Raw genomic sequence first — 26,322 nt, 5'->3', positions numbered from 1 at the left:
TGACTTTGTCTCCCTCTCCCTCCCCTCCCCCCTCCCTCCTCCTCTCCCTCTCCTCCCACCTCCCCCTCTCCCTCTTTCTCTCTCTCTCATTCCATCTTTCTTTCCACATATTTGTATCTAATGGTAGCCATTTCGAAGGAAGGGGAAAAGAACAAAATTTACATGATAACTATTATATATTTAAAAGGAATAGCAAGATTGTACAAATAGATTTGCAATTTCATATGTAATCATTTCTTTATTCTACTGTTATAAAAATGCTTATTTCATAAATCAGAAATTAAATATATAAATATAAAAAGTTCTATCGGCAGTATATTGGATCGGTTGGAAAAGGTAAATAATGGGTCCATGGGAAAGGGAAAAGAGCTGGCAGGTTACTGGAATGGGTATATGTGACAACATTGAAGATGGGAGCTTTTGGAGGTAGAATCAACTTATATGACTTAAGAAGAAAGAAAGAAGAATAGGTGATGGAAACCTCAATGACTGTTCAAAAAACTTTCAGAACTCTTGAGCTCCAATAGTCCCAGCAACTCCACTGGTAGAGATTATAAGTGAGCCATCACTCTTAGCCATTGGGGGGATTTGTGATGAAAACATAAGAAATAACAGGCAGGCTTCCTTCCACATGTGCCTCTCTACAGTAGACCACATTTTCACAGTGTACAACTGATCATGAAGATTATTATTATTTGACCAGATCTGTGATCCCACTGGTATAGTTTCCAGTGATGAATTCCCTTGAACAATGCTAGTAATCATCTCTGGACCTTCTAGTCTTTCTTTTTAAAGAAAGATTTTATTTGAGTTTTACAATTTTCCCCTAATCTTGCTTCCCCCCACCAACCTTCTAGTCTTAAGGTTGTTGTATAGGGGTACTGAAAAGTTAAATGACTTGCTTAGTCACACAGCCAGTGTGTATCAGAGGTAAAAATTGAATCCAGGTCTTTCTGACTTTAAGGCTAGCTTTCTACTCATAACTCTATGCTTGTACAGAAAATAAAATAATAGCTGTTCACTTAAATATATATATATATATATGTATATATATATATATACATATATATATATATATATTGCAAGGCAATGGGGTTGAGTGCCTTGCCCAAGGCCACACAGCTAGGTAATTATTAAGTGTCTGAGGCTGGATTTGAACTCAGCTCCTCCTGACTACAGGACTGGTGCTCTATCCACTGCGCCACCTAGCCGCCAGAAAATTACATATTTTCAGAGAAACAGATTTACTATTCACACAGGAAACACAGCAGTGGGAGTGTTTCCTACTACTGCTATAAGGTTGAGTAATGGATCCTAAGAGCTGATGAGAGGAAGTTTGGTATAGTGGATAGAGATCTGATCTGAAACAAGAAAAACCTCATTTCATGTTCTGTCTCTGATAGACACTGGATATGTGACCATGGGCAAAAGAATCTCTCAGTTTTCCATGAAATCCTTTAGAACTAGAAGCTGAAGACTAGGTAGATCTAAATGGTCAGAAGGAATTTATACCAATGAAATCACAGGTCTGGTGCGTTAATAATAAAAATTGTAGGTGACCTTCAAAGGTCAATGAAAAGGATTTGATGGTTGTAGTTTGGTTGTAATATATTTCCAACGATTATCTATGTAAAACATGGTGCCAGTGATGTCACTAGGGCAGATATAAGCAGAAATGGAGATGGGAGTAAGAGCTAGTCAATGGTCAACATACATGATGCATTGGTATCCACTATATACTAAAATACATAGAGGAAGGAACTGGCACATCGATAAAATCCTTTAGCAAGCACAGTAGTTAGTATTGAGGATACAAAAGTAGCAAAACAGTCCTGCCCTTAAAGAGAATATATTTATCTGAATATACCAGGAAGGGGCACCAGACAAACTCTCCTGAAAGACTTGTTACAGAAAATGGAATCCTATAGACATTTCTAGTTACAACCATAGGTTTGGGAACACAGATGGAGAGTGGGGTATGGCAAGTGTGGCCTTGCATGCAACCTGAGGGAAGGATGGAAAGAGAGCAATATTGATGATATAGGTGCAAGTGATGACTGGGACAGAGACATGGAGACAGATTTTAGTTCATTTGAATTTTGAAGGATTATTTTACTGAACAAAATTATCAGAAAGTAAATTATTGAAGTCTTACACTCAAGGTTGTTAAGCACATTACATAGATTTATAAATCTATTTGATTGTAAATCTCATTTGATCTACATGACTCTAAGAAATAGGTGCTATTCTTATTTCCATTTCAAAAGATGAGGAAACTGAGGCTGAAGGATTGTGACTTGCCAAGAATAGGGTACCTAAAAAGTCTCTGAAACAGGATCTGAATTCAGATCTTCCTGCATCTAAATCCAACTATTAAACCTAGCTCCATCTGCTAGCCTTAAAGGTTTCTGTATTTAATCCGTTCCATTGGCATCACTACCTTTTGCTGCTTCTTTTTTTTTAATGAGCAGATCTAATTGTCTCCTCAAATTCTGGTTTGAGAAGACAAATGTCCAGTCTGGTTCTTTGCTAGTCATGATGTGATGCTATGCCATGCTAGGCCATGCAAGTGGGTTTGATGTAAACGATGTGTGCTATAGTCACCCTTTAGTTGAAGACAAAGCTACCAAGTTGTCTTGGAAAGAAGTCATGATAGTCTTTTCTGAACCTGTCAGGTGACTGGCTTCTTTCTTGATTCAGAGAATACTGCAATTCTTGCCAGTATTTTCCAGAATCTTCCTCAGTTCTTGATAGGTTTCTAACATGAGAGAATCCTTTCAGTCTCCCCATCTCTGTTTCTCCAAGATATAAAATTTTATAAAATGTCAAGTAAAATCTTTGCAATATAAGAAGCATTATACAACAATACAAAAAGAATTATGCAGAAAAAGTACAAAAAAGGAGCAACTTTAACAAAGTTCCTTTTATTGATGGACATTTTTGTAATCATTCAACAATGAGTTTATACTTAAGATACTGTTGATCTTGAGGTACACAATGGATCCATTAGGCAATACTTCTGAAAAGAATGTATTTGTTGATTTATAATTGACAATCCAAGTTTTCCAAGAACTTATATAAAAATGGTTACAAAATACTTTTTAAGAAACCAATACATCTTAGATTCAAGTCACCCCAAACCTTCAGAATAACTAATCATAAATTAAATTCTTTCTAACTTTAGACAGCTCACACAATGTTTTAAATGGGACTTTAACATGGAAATGGGGGAGGGGTAGATTTTTAATCCAAAATATGCTAATACATGCATTGAAGCCAAGAACCTGCAGACCTGAGACAGGGCAATTTAACTGAAGGTACCTATAGTTTGCAGAACAAAGTTACAAAACTCAGCAAAAACACAGAAACCACTTGAATACAATTTTTTACACAGCCAAATGCCAAAGAGACTTAATACTGATTGTTTTTTCTTTGATTTAAAAACTTAAAATGAGGTGAATTTCAAAAGCCGGAGTTTTTATTATAATGCTTTAGCCAGAAGTATTTCTAAGCAATATCACCCCCCCCCCAAGTCTTTTCGGTCTTTTCTTTAGAACATAATGAACTTGTCTTTCAGATTGAAATCTTGACCAAGTTAATAAGATAAAGAAATTGATAATAATTGATCTAATTAATGGAGGACACCTTCTTAAAGTCATATACAATAGAGTACTTTGCTTTTTTTTTTTTTTAATTAGCTAGTCTGGGGATTTTTGGGTATTGGTTCTAACTCTGACCCTAAGGTCTTCACTGACTTTGGGACTATCAATTGTTCAGGAAGTCAGTCATCCCAAATATTGAGGTTACTTCATAAGCATGAGGAATGGCTTCTAGAGAGAGAAGATAGGCCAGAAAGAAGCTTGTAGCTATAGGCTAAATTTAATATAAACTTAAAAATTAAAGCAAGTGGTATATAATAGCAAGCTATGGCTTCATGTACAATCTTTTTCTGTTCATATACACATCATGTGTATACACATATATACATGTTTATGGGCATATACATACATGGACACACATACTTACATATCAGAAATTTAAAAATCAAAACAAAAAAGAATGGCCTCTTGGCTGCTCAAAATGCTTAAAACAAAATCATTAACAGCTATACATGTCCACTTCTTGGGGAAACCTTGCAGATAATATAGAGGTGAATATGGTATGGATTAGTATGTAGTGTATATAAATCAAAATGTTTGATACCAACCCCTTTTATAACATTTTCCATAGAGCTGATTTTTTTTTTGTGGGGTGGTTGCTGTGTTTTGCTACTACCATACAAGGAAACCTTCAATATAGTTACTCTGGGTGGCAAACTGAACCTTCATCATACTGAATGGCAGATTTCCTCATTTGTAAACAAGTTAGGCAGTTTGGGTTTAAGAAGAGAGTAGTCTGAGAAACCTGGAAACTTGTGAATTTAATTTCCCATTTTACAACTGTCTATGCTTTCCTTTTGAGTTCCTGGGATGAAAGAATCTGAAAGTTTCCTCTTAAAATTAGCCCCATTTAAGAGTTTAGTGGGTCTGTAGCCTTATTTCATGATTTCAGAAAGATTACTTAATAGATGAAATAAAAGAAGGCCTGTAGGGTTGAGTTGGGACACTTTCCCTGTCATTGCTGAGTATTTGGTCTCTATTTACTGTGTGGACTTCACCAAGTGCAAAGGAAAATCTACATCTTCTGAGGGATGAGGTAGCCTCACTGACTTTTCCTAACCTTAATGGGCAGTAGGAGGCTTTGCTTCTTCAGGATATATGTACATACTGAGTTCTGGTGGTGAGAATGGAAAGGTTATTTCCTTTCCAACTCTTCGCCATGTTACTTGTTATAGCTATGACTATTTTACAGAGCTATTCATGCTCTGTCTAGTCCGGGTGTCTGAGTATGATTGACGACAGCCACCAAGCTCTATATTTGCTTACTGTAGCTCTTGGAAGAGAACATAACTGATGCTTATTTATGGTTTGGAGAACACAGAAGATATTTATTACAACTGAAGAAAAAAGGGGACCCCCTAATCCATAACAGAAAACACACAGGAATGAATTATTACTAGGAGATGGTAGAATTTTGCTATAAAAGTATTTCTAATGTTAAAATTTTAAATATCATCAAATAGCCTTTTTTAACATCACTTCTCTTCAAATTGACTGGGAAGGAGGGCAATGAAGGGAGAGAATCTATTTCAAAAAAAATTATGTTTATCATCAAGTCTAACAAATTCAGAGGAGTTCATGTCAATTAAACCACATTTTTGTAGGGACAAACAAAAGACAATTTTCAATGAATCACTTTTCTTAAGAAACTTCTGTTTAGGCAGAAACAAACCAATAAGAGAAGAACTGAGCTCTTGTGTAAGTATAGAGTGAAGACTATGCAAAAACTCAGTCCTGCTTTCCCTCCTAAATTGGGGAACTATGCAGCCAAATACCAAGAGACTTAACACTGATTCATCAGGGTGCAGTTAAAAAGGAACCCATCTAGTCCGTAGGTTATGCATATTCTTTCCCTTCTAGAGAAATAGATTCAAAAAGGTTTAATTTGTGATATATTTTTTGATTTTTTTGATTTGAATTTTTGATTTTTCCCTTCACCAATAAATTAGCTCTTTTTTCTGTACCTTTCAAGTCTTAGAAAGTTGACTTGGGTGGAGATTGGGGGGCACTTAGGTAGCAGTGTGAAGTTAAGTGACTTTTCCATGGTCACAAAGCTATGTGTCTGAGGTAACACTTGAACCCAAATCTTTTTGATGCCACAGTTGGCATTCTTTCCAACACATAATATTATTGACTAACCTGCAGACAAATCATTTAACTTCCTAGGGCCATTAAAAAAAATCTATACCATGAGAGAATTGCTTTAGATACCTTTTAAAGTCCTTTCTAGGTTGATTACAAATTTGCATAGGAGGCTATAAATCCCCCCCCAAAATCTTTTTTTTTTTTTTTTAAACAGATCCATGATTTTATTGGTTTAGGGAGATATAGAGAAGAAATTTCCTCTGTGGATGCAGACTAATATCTGCTTTGCAAATTCTAGACATCAATTCTCCAGCAGTGCCTTTTAATGTCTAACTTCAGGAAGGAGTTTTTCAGGTGTTTTAAAGAAAGGAAAACAAAAAAACAAAAAACCCCTCCTGTCCTCCACACCAGCATAGATACTTATGAGAAGAAAAACAAAACAAAAAAAAAGATGAGTGAAAAGCAAAAATTAATTCTTTTTTGTTATGCTACTAAATTGTACCTCCATTGTCATGACATGGATTAAAACTAACTCCTGAATAATGAGAACAAGGGCTTATCATTTAGGACATGAACAAAATCAACTTGTTAGATTGCATCAGGTAGGCCTGCCAGTGCTATGAAGTTGTTCTCCTCTTAAGAACAGACTCCTAAAATAAGATGATGGAATAAGACTCAGGGGAGGGTACCTGCCATGGGGCAGCTATCTCAGCATGGCCCAGTCTAATGATAAAGTTTGCCAATTGATGATGCATCGCAAATACAGAGATATATCTACAAAGAATGACCATGTTGGGAGGACTCAGCTCATGTAACTGAAAGGGTAGAAGAGGTCTTTAAAACTTTGAAGGAAGACCTTGAATACTACTATTGAATTTTAAAACATTTAATCCTGTCAAAAACAATAGGCCAGATTACTATTCCTTAATTTTAGAAGAGAAAGTCAGTAATGGATTTTGGTTGGGGGTAGGAGGTCAGATAGAAGAGTTAATGAAAATATTTTCTGTTCTATAAAGAGGATCTCAAAAAGTCTTAGGTCTTAAGTTTTAATAACCTAAAACTGTACTAAGATCTTTAAGACACAATTTTTTTTTTGTCTCTAATTGGTAGAAAGCTCAGAGAATACAACAGGATAAAATGAATGCCATTTCTGGTTTCTGGGATCAGCCAATGCATGAAACATATGGTGAACATATTTAGATTGATATTCTCAAATTATTCCCTATCAGAAGAATGAATCTAAATTGGATGCACACTGAGTCTCAGCATCCCATATTGATAATGATGCAATGATGCAAAAGGCCTCTTCTCTGCCTCCTAAACTGGACTAAAAAAGATAAAGTCAATCTAAAATGATCTATCTTCTGTTTTTTTTTATTAAGAAGTACAAGGTTCACATAGGAGTCCTAGGGTTCCAAGAATTTTTAGTAGTCACTTCATCCATGCTATTTTTGTGAAAGTAAATGACATGTAAATGACATTTCTAAGTCCTAATAACCCTGATGGAGAGTTTAAACTATTATTTAAATGATATGACTCAGAGCATATTTTTAAAGCATATTGTATATATTGTAATTTTTCTCTGCTTAGCAAAAGCAGCAGCAGTTACAGGTAAATTACTATTATAATAGTTTATTATTACTTAGGGCATGTAACATAGCCTAATTCTATCAACATGTGACTTTCAGAACATTGATAACTTTGGGTAAAAAGAACTGCGCTAAGCTTATATCATTTTCATTTTCAGAGGATTAGCATAACCACCTTTAAAACATTCTCAGGCACTAGAATCAAAAGAATCAGCATTAAGCTGCCAGACAAAGCATAGCATCTAGTTAACGGTCTGAAGTCAACCCTCAAAAGAAAAGGATTCTTGGTCACAAGGATATTTTGGATTTACATCTTTCAGCTTTGGTGGTTCAATAATAAATATCACTTCTTAGTACAAACCTACCTGGGCAAACATCCTAGCATTTCCTTTTCTCTTTTAGCAGCTGCTGGGTGGTGAGTGATTAACAAGGCACACCTCTGAAGTATTCTCTACGGCATTTTTATTGACATACAAAATATAGCCTGGGTTCACCATCCAAAAACTTAATCTGCATAGTAAAAGTTCCTACCACTATATACAGAGGGGTTTTAGTGCAAAAAAAACAATAATAATGAAATTTTGTACCAAGCCCTACCCCTTCCAGCACATTAATCCATCAGTTTTATTTAGTGCCAGATGGGTCCCCGGGCTATATCTTGGGCCTCCAGCCATTAATAAACTGTAGTATTTTCTTCACCTGGAGTTTGCTAAGCTTGAAGTCCTCTGAGAGGATCTCTTCAGTTAGTTGGACTAGCAAATTCCCATCGATCTTTTCAGTAACAAAGAAGGAGATGACATCTTCTGACAAACCAATGAACCGTAGTGATTTGGACACTTCCTCTATAGAAAGTCCTGACAGGTCAGTGGGTGGTTGCCATGGAGAACCGTCACCGCAAGATCTTGGAACTAACTGGAGGTGAAGGGGTGAGGAAAAAGGATAAGAAATGGAGAAAATGTCTTGTGTGCCTTTTTTAACAAAATACTGATCCTCTGAGAGGTCTGGTGAGCCAGGTTTGGGGTCTTCCTCAGCACCATCGATTTGCAAAGGCAAAGGAAATGATTCTGGAGCCAGTTTCTCCTCTGTTAGTTTGGGTGCTCTTGGGGGTAAGGCTGGGCATGAGTGACTCTGTTTTGCTGGGCTAGCTGCCAGGGTCTTCTCATCTGTACACTCTAAGGAGTAACTAGCTGACTTGGGACAACCAGACATCCCACCTGTGAACTCTGTTGGACCTGTCTGGGAGGAGCCTGCATAGAGGTCACACCCTTCAAAATCAAAGGCGGATGGACAGTTTCTTTTTGGTGTGCCTGGTGTCTTCTGTCTAGGGTAGCTATAACTTCTGCTTGGATCCAACAGGAAGTCATTCCTATTCTCACTCTCAGTTGCTCCCAAAAAATGGCTAGGCCAAGACAGTCTAGAAGACAGAGTTTCAGCAGTGGGGCTTCCGAAGGGAGATCGGCTAAGTTCCAGAGACTCAGTCTTCATCCTGTTACATGGATAGCAGGAAACAGAAGCACTTTCTGAAGGACTTGTTGGGTCACTTTCAGTAACACTGCTTAAAAGAAAATATAGAAAAGAAGGAAAATTTCATCAATCAATATCCTCAACTATTAATTACAGACTAAAAGAGTATGCTAAAACTCTTATGAGTATTTCTCAGAATAAAGCATTTATTTACCTGAAACTTTTTAAAGATTAGGTTTTGAAGTGTTAAAAATGTTAACTAAATATCAATAGAACATCACAATAATCCATATTATTTCTGGGGCCTCTTATCCCCACCTCAATTTAGCACCACCCCTGGGGGAAGAAAGAATTAAGGATGCATACTTTTTTATTGAAACTAATTTATCTAACAGCAGGGACTTAGGCCCTAGAATTACCAAGTAAGTCTGAAGGAAGTATTCCTTTACAAAGATTAGCAATTGGGATATTATGTTCAGTTCTGAGTTGCCTTGAGACCATGTATGCTCTCCTACTGTCTTTACTGAACCAACTTCTATTAGTCATTTCCACTGAGTATCCAGTTAACCCGTATCAATGATAAGGTATATCGTTTCCTTTTACAGGAAGAGAGTATAGTCCTTAATAATTTAATACTGAGCTTCACAAAGAACTCTGTTGTTCTTTCTTCTTAGGATAGTGGCTCAGGTCGAAAAAGCAACATTTCAAACACTGGCTCAAAGAGCATCCTCTACATATTTTGAACCTCAAATTCTTTCACAAGATTTTACCTCCTGATTCTTCCTTCCCTTTGTTCATAAACCCCCAAAGAGCAGATGATAGGAAGTACCATGTTGAAAGGTGCTTGCTGGGGAGACCTCTCAGCTCCAACACTTACATGTTGTGCAGCCCTGAAGAATAGTAGGACAGGGTGGGGCTGGGAGAACGAGTCTGTTGCCTCACAGGTTTAGCTGATCTAGGAGGAATGGAAGGACTTGTAGAGGAAGGCTTTGCACTTCGGGGAGGAACAGGTGGCGCATTCAAGAGTCGGCATTCTTCCCTAACCTAGAACAGGAGAGGAAATACTCCAAGTTAGCAACAAAACTAGACAAGATCTTAGGTGCTGGTGTGAATCTGTTGTATTAAGTCTCTCCCCTTAAAAATATCAGAATCAGAAAGGAAGGCAACCAGGGAAGGACTGGCACTCAGGGCAGGCAACTGATGCTATCAATCAGAGATGATATCAGGCACCTGTCAAATACATTCTAGAACAAATTGATTTTGGTGAGTGCTGGTGACTGTTCAAGTACAGTAGTTAAGTTTCCATTAAAAGCTAGTAAAAGAAAAGGCTTAAAAAAACACATTAACAAGTGAAAAGGAGATAAGATTAATATGACATTTAAATAGAATTAGCTGAAGCTCCCATACCAGGGTATTGTACTCATTCATTGCCCTTAAAATGATTCATCTTAATCTCTCAATCAAGATCATGGTTTTTGAGATGCCACTCAGAGACAGTCCTCTAGATCAAAAAATAGGCTTTCTTGCAAATGCAAAAAACTTTATCTTGCAAATGCCAACCTTTAAGCATTCATCATCCCTCCTCAACTTTCGTGTGAGACTGGTTGACACCTGAATTGGGCCTGGGTTCTGGCCTCCATTTTCTCATGGCTCATCTACCAAAAATATATTTTAATTGTAATTGTCTCATTCAGACAGCAGGGGGAGGCTTCTATCTAACTCCAGAGGACAGGAGCACAAGCCCCACATCACAGCTAAATAAATAAATAATTAAACAATTAAACAATCAAATAAATAAATAAATGAATTAGAAATGGGGGGGGGGGGCTCTGGAGGGGAAGTTGATTAATATTGTGGAAGTGCCAAGTCTGTCTGCAGGGTGGCCCCAGCTTTTAGCTAAAGCAGCTCCTATGAGTTCATCCATAGGAGGGGGTAGATTTCTTCACATATATTAATATTTAAAGCTTTACCTTTGTGTGGAAAAAAAGGCAAGGCTGGAAAGGTTAAGCCAAGATTCTCAAAACTACAGGTACTCTTACCCTTCTGTACTCAGAAACTTTTTTTTGGGTTGTTCCACCAATTCCATCCACCCCTACCCCTCTTTTGTTGTTTATTTCAGTTATAAGTATCCCTTATAAAAAAAAGTCACTGGACAGAAAATCAGGAAGACTTGAGTTTCTAGTTGGGATTTATCACTAACGTGTACAATTCTCTAGACTTCCGTGTTTATCAAATAAAAAAAAGCCTGGAATAATTGCTATCTAAGGTCTATTCTGGTTTTAAAATTCTATGATTAAGCCAAAGTACCTGCCTAGGGGTCTTAGGATCAATCAATATTAATCAACAAGGCAGGTTGGGGCTCAGTTGTGAAGGGCTTTAAATATCAAATAAAGGATCTGTAAAGAGCTTTAAAAGCTAAAAAAGGGCCCTTTATATTTGATCCTAGAAGTACTAGGAAAGCCACTGGAGCTTAATGAGCAGGGGAGTAATAGGGTCAGACCTCAGCTTTTTTTAAAAAAAAATCACTTTTGGCAGCTGTGTAGAAGAAAGATAGCAGAGAGAACCATGAAGCAGGGAGGCTAATTAAAACGGGATACTTGGACTGAAAAAAGTAAGGCTAGAAGAGAAAGGGGACAAATAGGAAGAGTTAGAGAGATGGGACAAATAGGAAGAGTTTTTCCCACAAAAGTCTACATGGTGAATTATAGAGTGACTTTTAGTCCACTTGTTTTCTATAACTCAGAACTCTGGGACTCTGATTGTTTTGGTTCCCCTCCCCCATTTCAAATAAATCTGAATTACCGGTAAGCCTACCCAACAGGGAAGCAATGTATCATATTCCTCTTAGCTTACTTTGTAGTCTTATCTATTCTGCAATGGCCAGCAAGATAAACTAATTTTGCAGTCACAGATCTAAGGAATCAAACTCTGAGGTCAACCCAGTCCTGCTTCCTCATTTTACAGATAAAGGAATGGAGCCACAAAGAGCCTACACCCTCTACCTGCCAGGGTTATTGCCTGTTAGTCACTTTCTAGATAGTAGAAGGTGAGAAAGGGGAAAGGGGGATACATTATGAAAAATGGATCTGCTTTATCTAGGAAGCTCTGAAATTGAAGATAATGGATAGAGTCCTAGCCTGGAATCAGGAAGGACAGAGTTCAAAACAGGCGCCAGACACTAGTTGTGTTGGACCTTCAGTTAGGAAGACTCATCTTCCAGAGTTCAAATCTGCCTCAGACACTAACTAGCTATAAATCCTGGGCAAGTCACTTAACCCTATTTGTCTCTTTCCTCTTCTGGAGAAAAAAATGGCAACTCTAGTATTTTTGCCAAAAATCCATCCCCCCCCCCCCCCCAGGCCCAAACCAGTTCATGAAGAGTCAGAAGCAACTGAGCAAAACAAAACTATAGAAGGTGCTACAATCACTTCTTTCAAGGTGTCCTCCCCACCAATGCTATTTGAAAAAAGATTTAGGATTTGATTCCTCTACCTCTTTCCTTTGGATGTCCAAGCATGGCCTGTCTTTAAGCTATTGGAAACTGTGAAGGAGGTTATTGCACAAATTGCCAGGTGAGTAAGGGGCAAGGGAGGGTAGGGAAGAGAAGACATCCTCTACCCTCCCTCCTCTGTGGTAATGGATATTTCTAGTCTTGGTATTTCTGGGAGAGTATAAGATTTGCAGCCAAAGGCCCTGGGCTCAAATCCCAGTTTAATTTCTCTGGGCTTTTGTCTCTTTTTGTATTCTCAGAGATTAGCACTGTTTACTCAATCTATAAAACAAAGAAACTAGACTAAATAACTTTCCAGATCTCTTTTAGCCTGAATCTATGTCCCTATCTATGACAGCACAATGGGGATACCCTAAATAACCTTTATCATACAGCAAACCACATTTATATTCTAATTATAGGAAATGCCATAAGGAGAAAAAATGGAATTCAAGGGAACAATAAAATTTATCTAAGAGCTTCTTTACCCTGATCTATTTTTCCCCTTATCATTACATCATTGGTTAAAATGTATAAGACAAAGACTAAAGGTAGGTTTGTGATTAGAAACATACTTTTTACATGTAAAATTACAGTTTACATATATGTAACATATATATATAGCAAAAATATGAAATATTTCTATATTAGACAAGTTGTAAAAGAAAAACTAGAACTAAGGAGGGGAATAGAAAACATGAGAAAGAAAAAAACACTTTAAGTGTTATTTTTTAAATTTTTTTTTTTTTTAGGTTTTTTGCAAGGCAAATGGGGTTAAGTGGCTTGCCCAAGGCCACACAGCTAGGTAATTATTAAGTGTCTGAGACCGGATTTGAACCCAAGTACTTCTGACTCCAGGGCTGGTGCTTATCCACTGCGCCACCTAGCTGCTCCACACACTTTAAGTTTTAAAAAGTGAACATTAGTATGCTTTGCTCTGCATTCAGAATTCACATTTTTTCCCCCCATGTGAATGGCATTTTCCTTACCGGGTCTCTCAGGATTGTCTTTGATCACTGACCTGCTTAGAGGACTGTGTCCATCATAGTTGATCATCTCACAATGTAGCCTGTGAGTATTTTCTACTACTATGTACACAACAGGCAAAGGTAGTCACTTCAGATTGTGGAGAGAATGCAATCATCCCAAGACAGATTGCAGGAAACATTTAACATTTAAATGTACACAGTATTAGATAGGGTGGTAGTGTTTCTAGCTAGCTAGAATTTAAATAGCTCTAAGATTTGTTAAGTGCTGTACAAATGTCTCATCTCCTCTTATCTTCACAACATCCAGATGTAATTATTATCCCTATTTTACAGATTAGAGCACTGAGGTAGACAAATTTAAGTGACTTCTGAAGATCACACAACTGGTAAGTTTCGGGAGTTTTATTGAAATAATAGATAACTTTGGCCTTGGAGTACAACATGGAGCAGGGCAGAGACTAAGTGTTGTTAAAACAACATACCAATCATAGCAAATTTCTTTTCCAACAACCTAAAAGGTGAATCTACAATGGACAGTTCCAGATGATCAATAATGAAATCAGATAGATGGGTTACATTGTAGGAAAGGTGAAAAAAATTAGACTTTACAATTAGCTAAAGCTGATTGTGACACAGGTTATGAGCTTATTGCAAAATTCAGATTTAAATTGAAGAAAGCAGGGAAAACCACCAGACCATAAAATAACATCCCTTTTGAATATGAAGTGGAAGTAAGGAACAGATTTAAATAATTAAATCTGGTAGAGTGCTTGAAGAACTATGGAAAGAGGTTGTCAACACTGTATAGGAGGTAGCAACAAAAAAATATTTCAAAGAAAAAGAAGAGCAAGAGAGGCTTTGCAAATAGCTGAGGAAGGAAGAAAAGTTAAAGGCAAGGGGGGAAAAAGGGAAAAATATACCCAAATGAATGCAGAATTCCAGAGAACAGTAAGGAGACATAAGGAAGTTTTCTTAAATAAGAAATGCAAAGAAATAGGAAAAATAAGCAAATGAGAAAGAAATCTCTTCAAGAAGTTAGAGTTCTCAAGTGGACATGATAAAAGACAAGAATGGAAGGGATCTAAAAAGAAGAAATTAAAGAGGTGGTAAGAATATCGAAAAGAATTCTACAAGAAAGATCTGAACATCACCAATAACCACAAAGGAGTGGTTACTGATTTAGAGCTAGACATCTTGGAGAATGAAGTCAAGTGGGTCATAGGAAACATTGCTAACAATAAGGCAAGGAGAAGTGATGGAATTCCATTTGAATCATTTAAAATCCTAAAAGATGATGCTGTTAAAGTGGCTGTATTCAAGATGCTAGCAAATTTGGAAAACTCAATATTGGCCACTGTTTTGGAAAAGATCAGTTTATGTCTCAATACTAAAGAACGGCAAGGAATGGCAAGAATGTTCAAATTACCAAATAACTGCATTCAATTCACATGCTAGTAAAGGTAACTGCCTAAGATGCTGCTATCTAGGCTTCAGTAATATACAAACCAAGAATTACCAAAAGAACAGACTGGTTTTCAAAGTAGCAGAGGAGAATCAAATTGCCAACACTCACCAGAGTATGAAAAAAGCAAGGGAGCTTCAGAAAAAAAATCTACTTCTGCCTCATTGGCTTTACTAAAGTCTTTGAATGTATGGATCACAACAAAATGTGGCAAATTCTCAAAAGAGATGGGAGTATTTGATCATCTTACTTGACTCCTGAGGAATCTGTATGTAGGCCAAAAAACAATCATAGCACCAAATATGGAACAATTGATTGGTTTAAGATTGGAAAAGGAGTACAAGGCAGTAAAAACTGTTACCTTATTCATTTAACTTACATGGAGAATACATGCAAAATGCTAGGCTGAATGAATCAAAAGCTAGAAATAAGGTTGCTGGGAGAAATAGCAACAAGCTCAGATATGCAGATGATATCACTGACTGCAAAAAGTGGAAAGGAATAAGAAGCCTCTTAATGAGGATGAAAGAGAAGACTATAAAGGCTAACTTAAAACTTAACATTAAAAAAAAGCCCCCCAAAATCTAAGATCATGGCAACTGGTCCCATCATTACCTGGCAAATAGAGGGAGAAGAAACAGAAGCATTGTCAGATTTTATATTATTGGACTCAACAAACATTACAGAGAGTGACTGCAGTCAAGAAATAAAAACTGTTCCTTGGAAAGGAAGGAAAGCTATGGCAAATCTGGATAGCATACTAAAAAGCAGAGACATCATCTTGCTAACAACGGTTCACATAGTCAAAGTTATGGCTTTTCCAGTAGTAATGTATGGCTGCAAGAGTTAGACTCTAAGTAAAGTGGAGCACTATGGAATTGATGCTTTCAAATCGTAGTACTGGAACAGAATTTCGAGAATCTCTTGGACAGCAAGATCAAATCAAAATTAATTCAGGATATTCACTGGAAAGTCAAATGCTGGAAAATGAAGCTTAAATACTTTTATCACATAATGAGGAGACTGGAAAAGATAAAACTATCCTCCTTACCACTTCTCAAACATGCTAACCTATCTCTCTCAGGTTGTCTCCTATGCTTGGAATGCATTTCCTTCTCACTTTTGTCTCTTTATTTAAGTACCACCTTCAAAATAAGTCTTCTCCTGATGCTTCTGCTTCCCTTTCTAAATGATATGTTTAATATATATATATATATATATATATGCATGCATCGGTGTATATATATATATATATCTGATATATATATATATTCACATATGTATACACACATATGTTTATGGGAAGAAGCCATTTATTTCTGCAGGATAGACTGTAAATTTGCTGAGGGCAGAGGCTGCTTTTATATTTGTATAATCAGTGCCTAGTTCATTGGTGAAACTTAATAAATGCTGACAGATTAACTAAATGATTACAGCTTAAATTCTGCAATAAGCCCTCCTTTTCTTGGAACTTCTGAATTTTTATGCTTTGGAAAGAAATGACATTCTCACAGACTGTCTCTCACTTCCTGAATTAAGGAAACAGTTTAAGAAAGGTAAACAGAGCACTTACTATGAAATATTCTTTGCTGAACAAGCTTCAAACTCCGTTTGAGGGGGGGAAAAAGTGTTTCAATTTCATAACTGGGTTTGCTGTTTTTAATGAAGTAACTAACCACAAAAATGAGTCAAACAGGCAGAAATCTTTAAAAACCCTAGTTTCACCTTTAAGTTCCTGATTGCATATGCAGCTAAAAAAAGGCATACATAGAGTGCACATTTTTAAAATTCTCTTGTTACCTTTGTAATTTGACAGAGAGTTATTGATAAGACTAATGTACTAAATACAAAAATATGGCTAAACTTTATCAAGGCAAACCTGGGAAATTTTAGAAAGATATCATAATTCCTATTAAAACACCTGAAAGGGGGCATTTGTGCAGCTGGGTGGCACAGTAGATATACTGCTAGGTATGAAATCAGGAAAATTTTGAGTTCAAATTTGAATTCAGAAACTTCCCAGCTGTGTGACCCTGGGCAACTCACTTAACCCTGTTTGCTTCAGTTTCCTCATTTGTAAAATGAACTAAAGGAAATGGTAAAGCACTTCAGTATCTTTTCCAAGAAAACCCCAAATGAGGTCATGAAGAGTTGACATAGCTTAAGAACAATTGAATAAAAAAAGAAAAGGGCAAAATTCCTTGGCATGAATTTTAGACTATTATTATCTGGGTAGACCACTTATGACAAGGTCACAGAGACAGAGCTGGAAGAGGCCTCAGAGACTGTCTAGTACAACTCATCTTTCAAAGGATCCTGTATGAAGCCTTCCCAGATCCTCCCTACCAAGCTACCTTTTACTTAAATTCTTTGGATTTATTTGTATTTATTCTGCATGTACCATTTTTGTCATCCCTCCTGTAAGAATGTAAACTCTTTGACAGTATATAATGTTTCATTCATGAGTCTGTATCTCAGGAGCCTGGTTATGGAGAAACTGAGACCCGTCATCACAAGGGCAGAAAAGTGTCAGAGTAAGGGATTTGAACTCACTTCTTATTCTAAAACCATTGAAGAAAAAAGAGAGATCATTTTGCTTTGAAATATGCTTTGAAATGTAAACACTGAAAAGTATCATTTAGTATCTGTGTTGAGAGTTATCTAGTTGTTCTATCTAAATCAGATTATGTATCCTCTATGGAATAATTTTTGATTCATTCAGTGTTACTTTTCTTCAGTAGTACTTTTCAAGATAAAACAAAGGGAGCTGAGCTAATACTAGGGAAGATCAAATGAGAGAACATATAATTTAGTGTTTTGTAAACCTTAATATGCCATGAAAATACTAGTTATAATTATAATTATTATTAATTATGTAATAGTTTTATAATTGTACTGCTTTCTAACTTTCTAACTTTGCTTTCAAAGTTCCCTGGCTCTGGATTTCATGGCCCTTGGATTCCTTCCTCCTCTCCTCCCTGCTAACCACCATTCCCTCCCCCCCATAATAAAATTATTAGAGCCTTAAGAAATCTTATGTATAAAAGGGGCTTTTATACAAAAAGTTCACAACCCCATCAAGTAGCCATATGTGGATGTTTTCAGTCATAGAAAAAAAATTAAAGTTTAGAGCAATGATATAGCAATTTATTAATTGGCAAAGAAGAGACAGGAATTAAAGAGTCAAAAATCTTGTGACTCTCAGACAAATTTAATTTTTAATTTTCTACTTTTATACATTAAAGACAAGGACCTAACACAGACCTGGCTCTGAAATGGACCCTGATATTCCAAGCCTCCGGCAAGAGAGGCAAGTGGGAGGGAGCAGGCAGTCACCAATTGGAAAGCATGAACATCAGCTGGTTCTGAAAAGAAGTAGTTGTTTAAACTCTAGGCAGGCGGGGACAAGGATACTGCCATAGTGCCAATAGAGAAAGTATGCTATTAAAGTGGGGGGAGGGGAGAACCACCAGAGATATGCAAGAAAGACTTGTATTGCTAGAATTCTGAAGTTTATGAAAATTTTGTGAAAAAAAGGTCTTTAGCAAATGGCAGCTGCATTATTTATATGTATATGTATGTGTGTATGCGTGTGTATACACACATACACATAAACACACACACATATATATATATATTTTTTTCTGATAGCATCTAATAGTTGAGTTCAAGAAAGGATCTACCCATAGATTAAATTCAGTATTTTAATTAACACTCTTTTCCTCAAAAGGGCAGTAATTAACAAGAAAGGCACATAGGCATATAGGATTTTTTTTAAAGGTGGACAGTAATCTCGTATAATATGCTTCTGATATAATAAACTTCAAAACTTTCAAACTATCCTGTTCCCCTAGTCTTTCTTGCCAAAAACTACATAGAAATATATTAAATAATGTAAGAAATACTTACATAATGGCTGTATTCTTGAAAAATTTTAGGTAATTTAAAATTTGAATTTCCTAGAGTAGCTTACTAATTAATGAAGCCCTATGGTGATTTCTTTTGTAAATATTATTTTGCAAATGAATGACTACCCCAAAATTTGTCCTTTTCTTTTTGGGATAAAAGACTTTTTCATGTCTAAAGTCCATCATTTCTATCAATATAGAGTCCTAAAAATGAATTATAATCACCACAACTTCTTTTACCCCCTTCTAGAGTAACTGTCATCCCAATTTTTCATGATTTGTTGTCCTAGGATCCTGCTGGAACTAGCCTCAGTGGCTTTGAGTTAGAAGACAGAGCCTTGTTCCCACTGACCACAAGTCGAGGAAAGAGTGGCTGACATATGACTTTCAACTTAGGATTTTTCTTTGTCAAGCTCAAGTTCCATATTTGTTGTCTATCTTCTGGGACAGTAGGAGCTGTGGGTTGAGGGGGGTTGGTTCAATCCACATACTTTCTCTCTATTCTAAGCTGTGAGTGTGCAGGTTGAGTAGCGGCCTGAAGCTGATGACATCATTATTTACAGTAATATTGAAGTATTTCTTAATAATTTAACATGCATAAAACTGTCCTACTATTTTTGTTAGGTTTCTATCGTTTAACTGGACATTGACAAAGTATTTGAGTGTTGTGTCTCTGTCCTCATGTTACCCATAAGCCCTATGGTTTTTATTGTTCAATTTTACATAGTTGGAATTTTGGGAACTCACATACCTATAAGTTAAGTTATAGTAGAACACCTGCATTTCAAATAACAGCCAATAACCAGGAAACTGAGATTATGACTAGAATAAAAATGATTTACAAAATGGAAGAATGACCATGTGATTAGAACTGATGAAGTTTTAGAGAATTCTTTTAAGAAATTAGTCAAAATTGTCACACATCTTTAATTTCTGTGGCCAGGGAGGCTAAGTCTGATGGATCTCTGAAGTTTGCAGGTGATGCTAAAGCTGATCAGATGACTTCACTTAGTCTGAAACCGATATGGTAGAGCCCCAGGAAATGGAGTGCCACCAGGGTGCTGAGGAATGGATGAACTAGCTTGAGTTAAAGCTTCCATGCTTAAGAACTTTAAAATTGGGTCCATTAGTGGCTACAATACTTCCAACGGGGGCAAGATAGGGAAACTCCTTCTCACCCCACTCCTAATAAGATCAAAAGTCCAAAATACAAACCAACAAAAGAATCTACCTATAATAAATGGTCTAACAGGTCCCCAGCTCCTAAGGCAGACTGTGCAAAATGCACATGTTTAAAAACAGAAAAAATAACTACCAAAATAAGTTAGGCTGAATTCAGAGCCATCCAAACCAATTTTGGGTAAACAGCAGTTATTTCATATAACCACAAAAAAAGGGAACAATTTGCTTTTTTTGGTTAATTAGAGGAGGGAAAGATTTTTTTAAAAAGTTCATTCTTTTATGTAAATATGTATTTGAACCTAAAAGATAATTAAAAATCAATCAAAATGATATCCTTTTTAAAGAAAAAAAGGATTTAGTGTTAGATCTTTCATAATAGGTAGCTACAAAGTCACATTAAAGTACATTCATAAGTGCCAAAAAAAAAAGATAATTCTTCCAACAAGCTACTGTCTATTTTACTTCACACACACAAAAAATTAATCTACTTACAATGTAGATAAAAAGAAACCCAGATGTTTTCCTTTTGAATAGTGATGATTTCATCACAATCACACAGAGGTGGTCAGGATATTTTTAAAGGAAAGGATGTTTTGACAGAAGAGGCTAATGAATAACACCCAGTATTACACACTCAGTGTAAGAAAAGATTTTTTAGACCATCTAATATAACCTCCTAAAGATTTATAGATGAGAAATTTGAGGTCCAGGAAGTTAAGTGATTTGCCCACATCACAAAAGTAGTAAATGACCGAGCTGGGTTTAGAACCCAACTATTGGTGACATCAATCCAAGCACTCTTCACTGAACCAGGCTGTCTTCAGAGCTAATGGGAAGTGAAGGCCAGGATAATACAAGATGTAAGAGTGTTTTTTTAAAGATATTTTTAACTTCTATCAATCAATTAAGAATGATTTTTTTTTCCTGAATCTAAATCCTGCCTCAGACACTTACTAGTTGTGTGACTTTGGGTAAATCACTTAACCCTGTCTGCCTCAGTTTCCTCATCTGTAAAAAGAGCTGTAGAAGGACATGGCAAAACTACTCCAGTATCTCTGCCAAGAAAACCCTTAAATGAGTCACAAAGAGTCAGAGAAGACTGAACAACAAAACAATTCAATGAACTATTTTTCCTTTCTAGCTTGCTTTCAAATAGAATTCCTTTCTAGATCTCCTTTCTAAGTTAAGGAGAGATACTTGTAGACTACTCATTTCATGGCTTCTTTTGATGTTCTTCTAAGAGTTGTAGCCCTTCTAACTCTAAGGACTTAAAGTGGTAGTTATCACCTTCCCCGACAAGGTCAAGACTGATATTCCCTGAAACCTTCCTACATCTAGAATTATCTGGAGGAGTTGCTGCTAGACACATGGCACATCTCTCTCCAAGGACTCCATTTTTACCATCTACAGCAGAAGTTGTATTTAATTCTGTGGGAGCATTTGGGTTTATGCCCCATTAAAGTTTCCCTTTGAAAACTGCAAACTAAAGCCACATCTAACAATTATGACTTTTTTGGATCCCACGCACATCCTAAAAATGGAAAAATTTATTTCATGGTCATAAAACTAATAAAAAAATGACTACATATGAAATGTCTAAAGTTTTCTTTTTTTAATTGCTAATTAAGTTAAATTATTTCAGGCTGCCCTCCCATCCCTCCCCATCCAAATCATTCTTATGTTTATAGCATGTCATTAACACTAATTTAACTTGGGAAAGTCTTTCTGACTCCTGGAAATTATCCCTTAGAATTAAGTGGTCAAAAATATTTCTCTCCTGTTCTACAACTTTGATTTAAGGTTTAAATTTAATCTAAGCATGAATTTTGAAAGATGGACAAATAATTCATGCTTTAGGTCTCAATATTTATTTTTCTTACTTGTGCATTAGGTTACTCCCTACCACTCTCTCTTTCTCATTCCAGCCTAAGTAACATAAATTGTCTTCCAATCCTTCCTCTTCAAACCTCAGAAGTGTAATGGAATGGTGCCTCTAGTGGTATCTATTTTCCCCCTAGCTGTGGCCAGTGTTCTACATGAAAAAGAATTCTTTTTCCTGCTTCCCTGTTGGAGGAAAGAGTACCCACCTTCAGGTGAACTGTTTAGACTAAGCAATCTCCAAATACCTATAGCATCTGTAGAAAACAGGAATTTTTAGTTCCTACTTTATTGTCTCAGATATCATTCTATGGACCCAAATGTAACAAAGGGCCAAAATAGATGAATAATTTAACCTAATTATGATGTTTCTACATTAATAATTTAACAATTAGGAAGTTATGATCAGTAGGTGGTAGAGTATCATCAAGAAGAACTGACATCAAACCTGGCCTCAGATACCACAACACATGGCTTAATACATGGCAGGCATATATCCATCTATCTATCTCCATCCTTTTTTCCTCCCTTCCCTTGTCTTCTGTTCTTCTTCTCTTCCTATTTCCTTGTCAAATCACAATGCAACTTCAGGAATAGATGTGGCGGATACAACTACTTCAAAAGTAATTTTCTACTCCAGCTGCTGTTGCCTGATCATGGAAATTTCATTAAACCGGTTCCACCATTGGATTTAAAGGTTACACTAATTTGCTAGGACAACCTACAAGCTTAACTATTCCATAGAAGGGGACATAGAGGGATGCAGAAAGTAACTTCTCAATAAATGAAGATGAGCAACTATTGTATACTTCCAGTCAAAGGAAGATGACCAAGTCAAAAATCTGGTTTTTATTTCTGTCATTTTCAGAGCACATCCTGCACTGAATCATATCATGTTGCAAAAGACCATGTGATTCTTTCTAGCTAATATGGAAATGTGTGCATTGGCCAAAACGCCTGGATCATTAGAGGTGGAATGAGCCTTAAAGATCCTCTATTCCACTCCCCTCATTTTCTTGATGAGGAAACTGAAGCTCCAAGTTTCTAAGTAACTTATTCAAGGTCATAAGAGTACTTCTCATATGTGATGTCCAATTTCCGATCTCTATGCATTTTTGCTACTTGTCCTGATTTCCTTCTGGGTATCTTTAGGACTGAACTCAACTATCTTTTTACAAAATGCTTTGCTTGATCCATCCTTCTCTGAAATTACCAGGCTGTAATTTTTTGCCTTTCCTTGTATCCTCACTTGCTGACACAGTATCTGGCAAATAGTAAGTGCTTAATAAATTGCTTTTTGATTAATTAAAAGAGCCAAGATTCAAAATGAAGTACTGTTGCTGAGTTCAGTCCTCTATAGCAGTACCATGGGAGAGATCTTTAAGTCACTCTGATGATAATCCCTAGTGAGGAAAATTATGTTCTAAACTTTCTGATGTCTGTAAATTTAAGTTATGTAATAAATGTTTAGACAACAGAGGGAAAAAAATTACTTTCCAGCATTCAAATCAGCAATAGAACCAATCACAGCATAGTACAATCATTTTGCACAATGCACACATTTCTATATTAACTGGAAAGAATCTCATAATATTTTGCAACTTAATATGATTCAGTATAGAATGTGTTCTGAAAATGACAGAAATAAAAACTAGATTTTTGATTTGGTCATCTTCCTTTGAAGGAAATATACAATAGCTATGATGCCACTATAATGTATTATATGCCATTTCTATTCATATTCAGAAATGATTCTTTGTCTAGTTGTACCAAATTTTTATTAAAATATATGATACAACAATGTGGCCCTCACTATAAAAAATTAATGTAAGTTTTTTCTGAAAATCCTTCACTGTGTTTCACTTCTCTACCCATCCACTGGGAATAGAAATAAATTAGAGAGTAAGGGAGGTGGAGTTAGAAGCAATGGTTCCCCCCCCCCCCCAACAAGTGAAATTCAAGACTTACAGCTTCAGATTTGGGAGGCACTGGAGGTGGAGGTAGGGCCACATCTGAAGAAGTCGCTGTTGCCAGCGTCCCAGCAACAGGGAGAGAAGTGCCACATTTTGACCGGACAGAGCTTCTGTAATTATCACATTTGTTTTTTTCGCTCAAGGAACCAGTAAGGGGTTGGCTGTCTGTCTTGCCTTGATCTAGCCACAGCTCCTCATAAGGGAGTTCTGGCTTCGAAGGGAGACACACAGATTCATCACCAATTTCAGGGAAAAGGTAATCACTGCCACTGTCACCGGAGTCCTGGTACTGGAGGGGATCATGAGAAAACGGAGTCCACTCCCCTCCCAAATCCCTACAGCCATGGAGGTTCACTTCACTATTGCCATGTAGATTATTCCCATACACGCAGACAGAGAGCCGGTGAAAGGACTGCGTTAATTCGTCTCGGGCATAGCTGAGAGAATTGGGTATGTGACTGTGACCAGAACATCGACTCTTCTTAGGACTTTTACAGTCATCATTCCAGTCTGTCTTCACGTCACGGACAGCACGGGAGTACTCATCGATGTCAAACTGCTCTTGGCAGACCCCAAGCCAATGTTGGACTAGGGTATCGGGCCAGGCCTCTCCCTTGACAAGGTTTTCAGGGAGACTAAATTTGGGGACAGTCAAGTGCAAAGGGAAATGCATGGGGAGGACTTTGTTGCCTCGTAGGACGCAGCAAACCACCACTGTCTTGGTCTGAATGTTTACAAACTTGTACCGGTGACCTTCACGAATAAAGTGGAGGTCATATGGGTTTCTGGGAGGAGGGCTGGGAACAATCACATTGACAGGTAGCCTGGTTTTTTCCACGATGTTTCGGATAGTATGTTCACCCTCTTGCATCTGAAGCTCCAGTGGGCTCCGGGTGCTAAATCGACCCTTGCACTGAAATGGAAGGCTAATGCTTTCGTTGGTCCTGTGGTTCATGCAAATGAGGCATGGCATTTTACCTTTACCCAGCTTGCCAATGGAATTGAGTTTTCCAATCTTCTTGAAGATTGTGTTGAATCGTGACTTCTCCTTGTATGTCTTTGCATAAAGGATTTCTGCCTGCCCCATTAAAGTGAGTTCATCCCCAGTGCAAAGAGTGATGTTGTAAACTTCTGTGTCTTCATTGCATTCCCCTGCAGCTACCTGCAAAATACAAGGATCAGCTTTAGAGTTGGTGATTTCCTGCTCTGCTCAGATAGAGGAAAGACTTTTCCATTAAGAAAAAGAGCAAATAGAATTTTGTTACTAGTCAATGAGGCAACATAACTAAAATCAGTAGATACTGATAGCTATTATTATTGCTAATAAAAATTTTTTGTTTCTTTTTGTTATTTTTGCAAGGCAATGGGTTAAATGGCTAACAAAAATTATGAAAAAGTTTCTTCACCTGTACCTTCCTGATTAATTCAATTGATTCATTCTGATATTATGGAGACCCAGAGGCAGCGAGGTGGTACAATGAATAGAACACTGGGCCTGGAGTCAGGAAGAACTGAATTCAAATTCAGTCTTAGGTGCTTGCTGTGTGACCATGAGTGATCCATATAACCTCTTTTTGCCTCAGTTTCCTCAATTGTAAAATGGGAATGATTAATAAAAGCACCTTCCTCTCAGAAATGGTGTGAAGATGAAATGAAATAATATTTATAAAGTGCTCTTATATAAGTTATTGAAGTCCTTCCTTCCTAAAAGAAGTTCAGATAGTAACTGAAGAAACAGAAGATAATATCTATTCCACCACTGTGGTGATGTTAGACAAGGGACTTAATGGCAAAGCTTAGAATACTAAATGGTTTTAGTAAATCCTGGGTGAAATTTTTTTTTTTGATAAATGGGAATACATTTTAAAATTTATTTGTATAAAAACTTATCTCAAAATATAAATAAATAAAATGGGAATAAAATAAAGCACAGCTCTACATATTTTATGAATGTTAAGCTCCTTCAGGACAGGGATAATCTCATTTCTAACTCTATGTACTTCTCAGGACCTGCCACAGTCCCTGTAACGTAGGAGGCACTTAATCAAAGCTTATTGAATGATCTAATTGATTATGAATGGAGGGCTTGCAGCAGATAGCAATTTATACTCTGCCTATGCAAATAAGTTTAGTTTTCCAACTTTCTCCAGAAGCAAACTAATTAAATACTTCTAGCTTTACTTCATAAATTTTATGGTAAATTTTTCTATTACTGGACCATTCTTGAGTAAACAGCAAATACTCAAACAAAGCTTGGATGACAAAGTACTATTTCAAACATATATGGCATTCATCAGTTGACTGCTCTCTTATTTCTGCTTTCATAGCTTTAAATTGCACCAACACTTGAGACACCTAGGATTTCCAAGATCACTCTTTAAGAAAGGATAATGCTATTATCAATATTTTATAAAGGAGAAAATGAAAAATTTGCCTAAGATCACAGAACATTATCATTTGGCAGGCCCTGGATTAAAACAAATGAGCCCTGAATACCCAAGCACACTATGATTTAAGGAATTTTAGGATTGCTACCTCTTACATTATTCTAAAGGAAAATGGATATTCTTCATGATGCCACTCCTTGGACTCTTTGTTTAATTTTTTCCCCAGGCTTCACATTTCATTCTCAGCATTTTATAA

At 36.7% G+C, this 26,322-nt stretch overlaps 1 protein-coding gene across 2 annotated transcripts in view; it reads right to left on the bottom strand.

The window, feature by feature from the left end:
• Positions 1-1,098: 1,098 nt before the first annotated feature.
• GAREM1 (GRB2 associated regulator of MAPK1 subtype 1) overlaps positions 1,099-26,322 on the bottom strand; it is a 212,964-nt gene continuing 187,740 nt past the window's right edge. Inside the window, exons 4-6 of one of the 2 annotated variants that reach the window (XM_074203178.1) lie at positions 23,675-24,841; positions 9,675-9,841; positions 1,099-8,888 (exon numbers count right to left, since the gene is read on the bottom strand). In XM_074203178.1, the coding sequence (XP_074059279.1) occupies positions 7,985-8,888; positions 9,675-9,841; positions 23,675-24,841 (2,238 nt within the window). In that variant the 3' untranslated portion in view covers positions 1,099-7,984. The remainder of the gene's footprint in view (positions 8,889-9,674; positions 9,842-23,674; positions 24,842-26,322) is intronic. The other variant, XM_074203179.1, reaches the window with a different exon arrangement.

This window comes from Macrotis lagotis, chromosome X, assembly GCF_037893015.1.
Source record: "Macrotis lagotis isolate mMagLag1 chromosome X, bilby.v1.9.chrom.fasta, whole genome shotgun sequence".
Lineage (NCBI taxonomy): Eukaryota > Metazoa > Chordata > Mammalia > Peramelemorphia > Peramelidae > Macrotis > Macrotis lagotis.
This window is presented reverse-complemented; position numbering and strand designations above follow the sequence as displayed.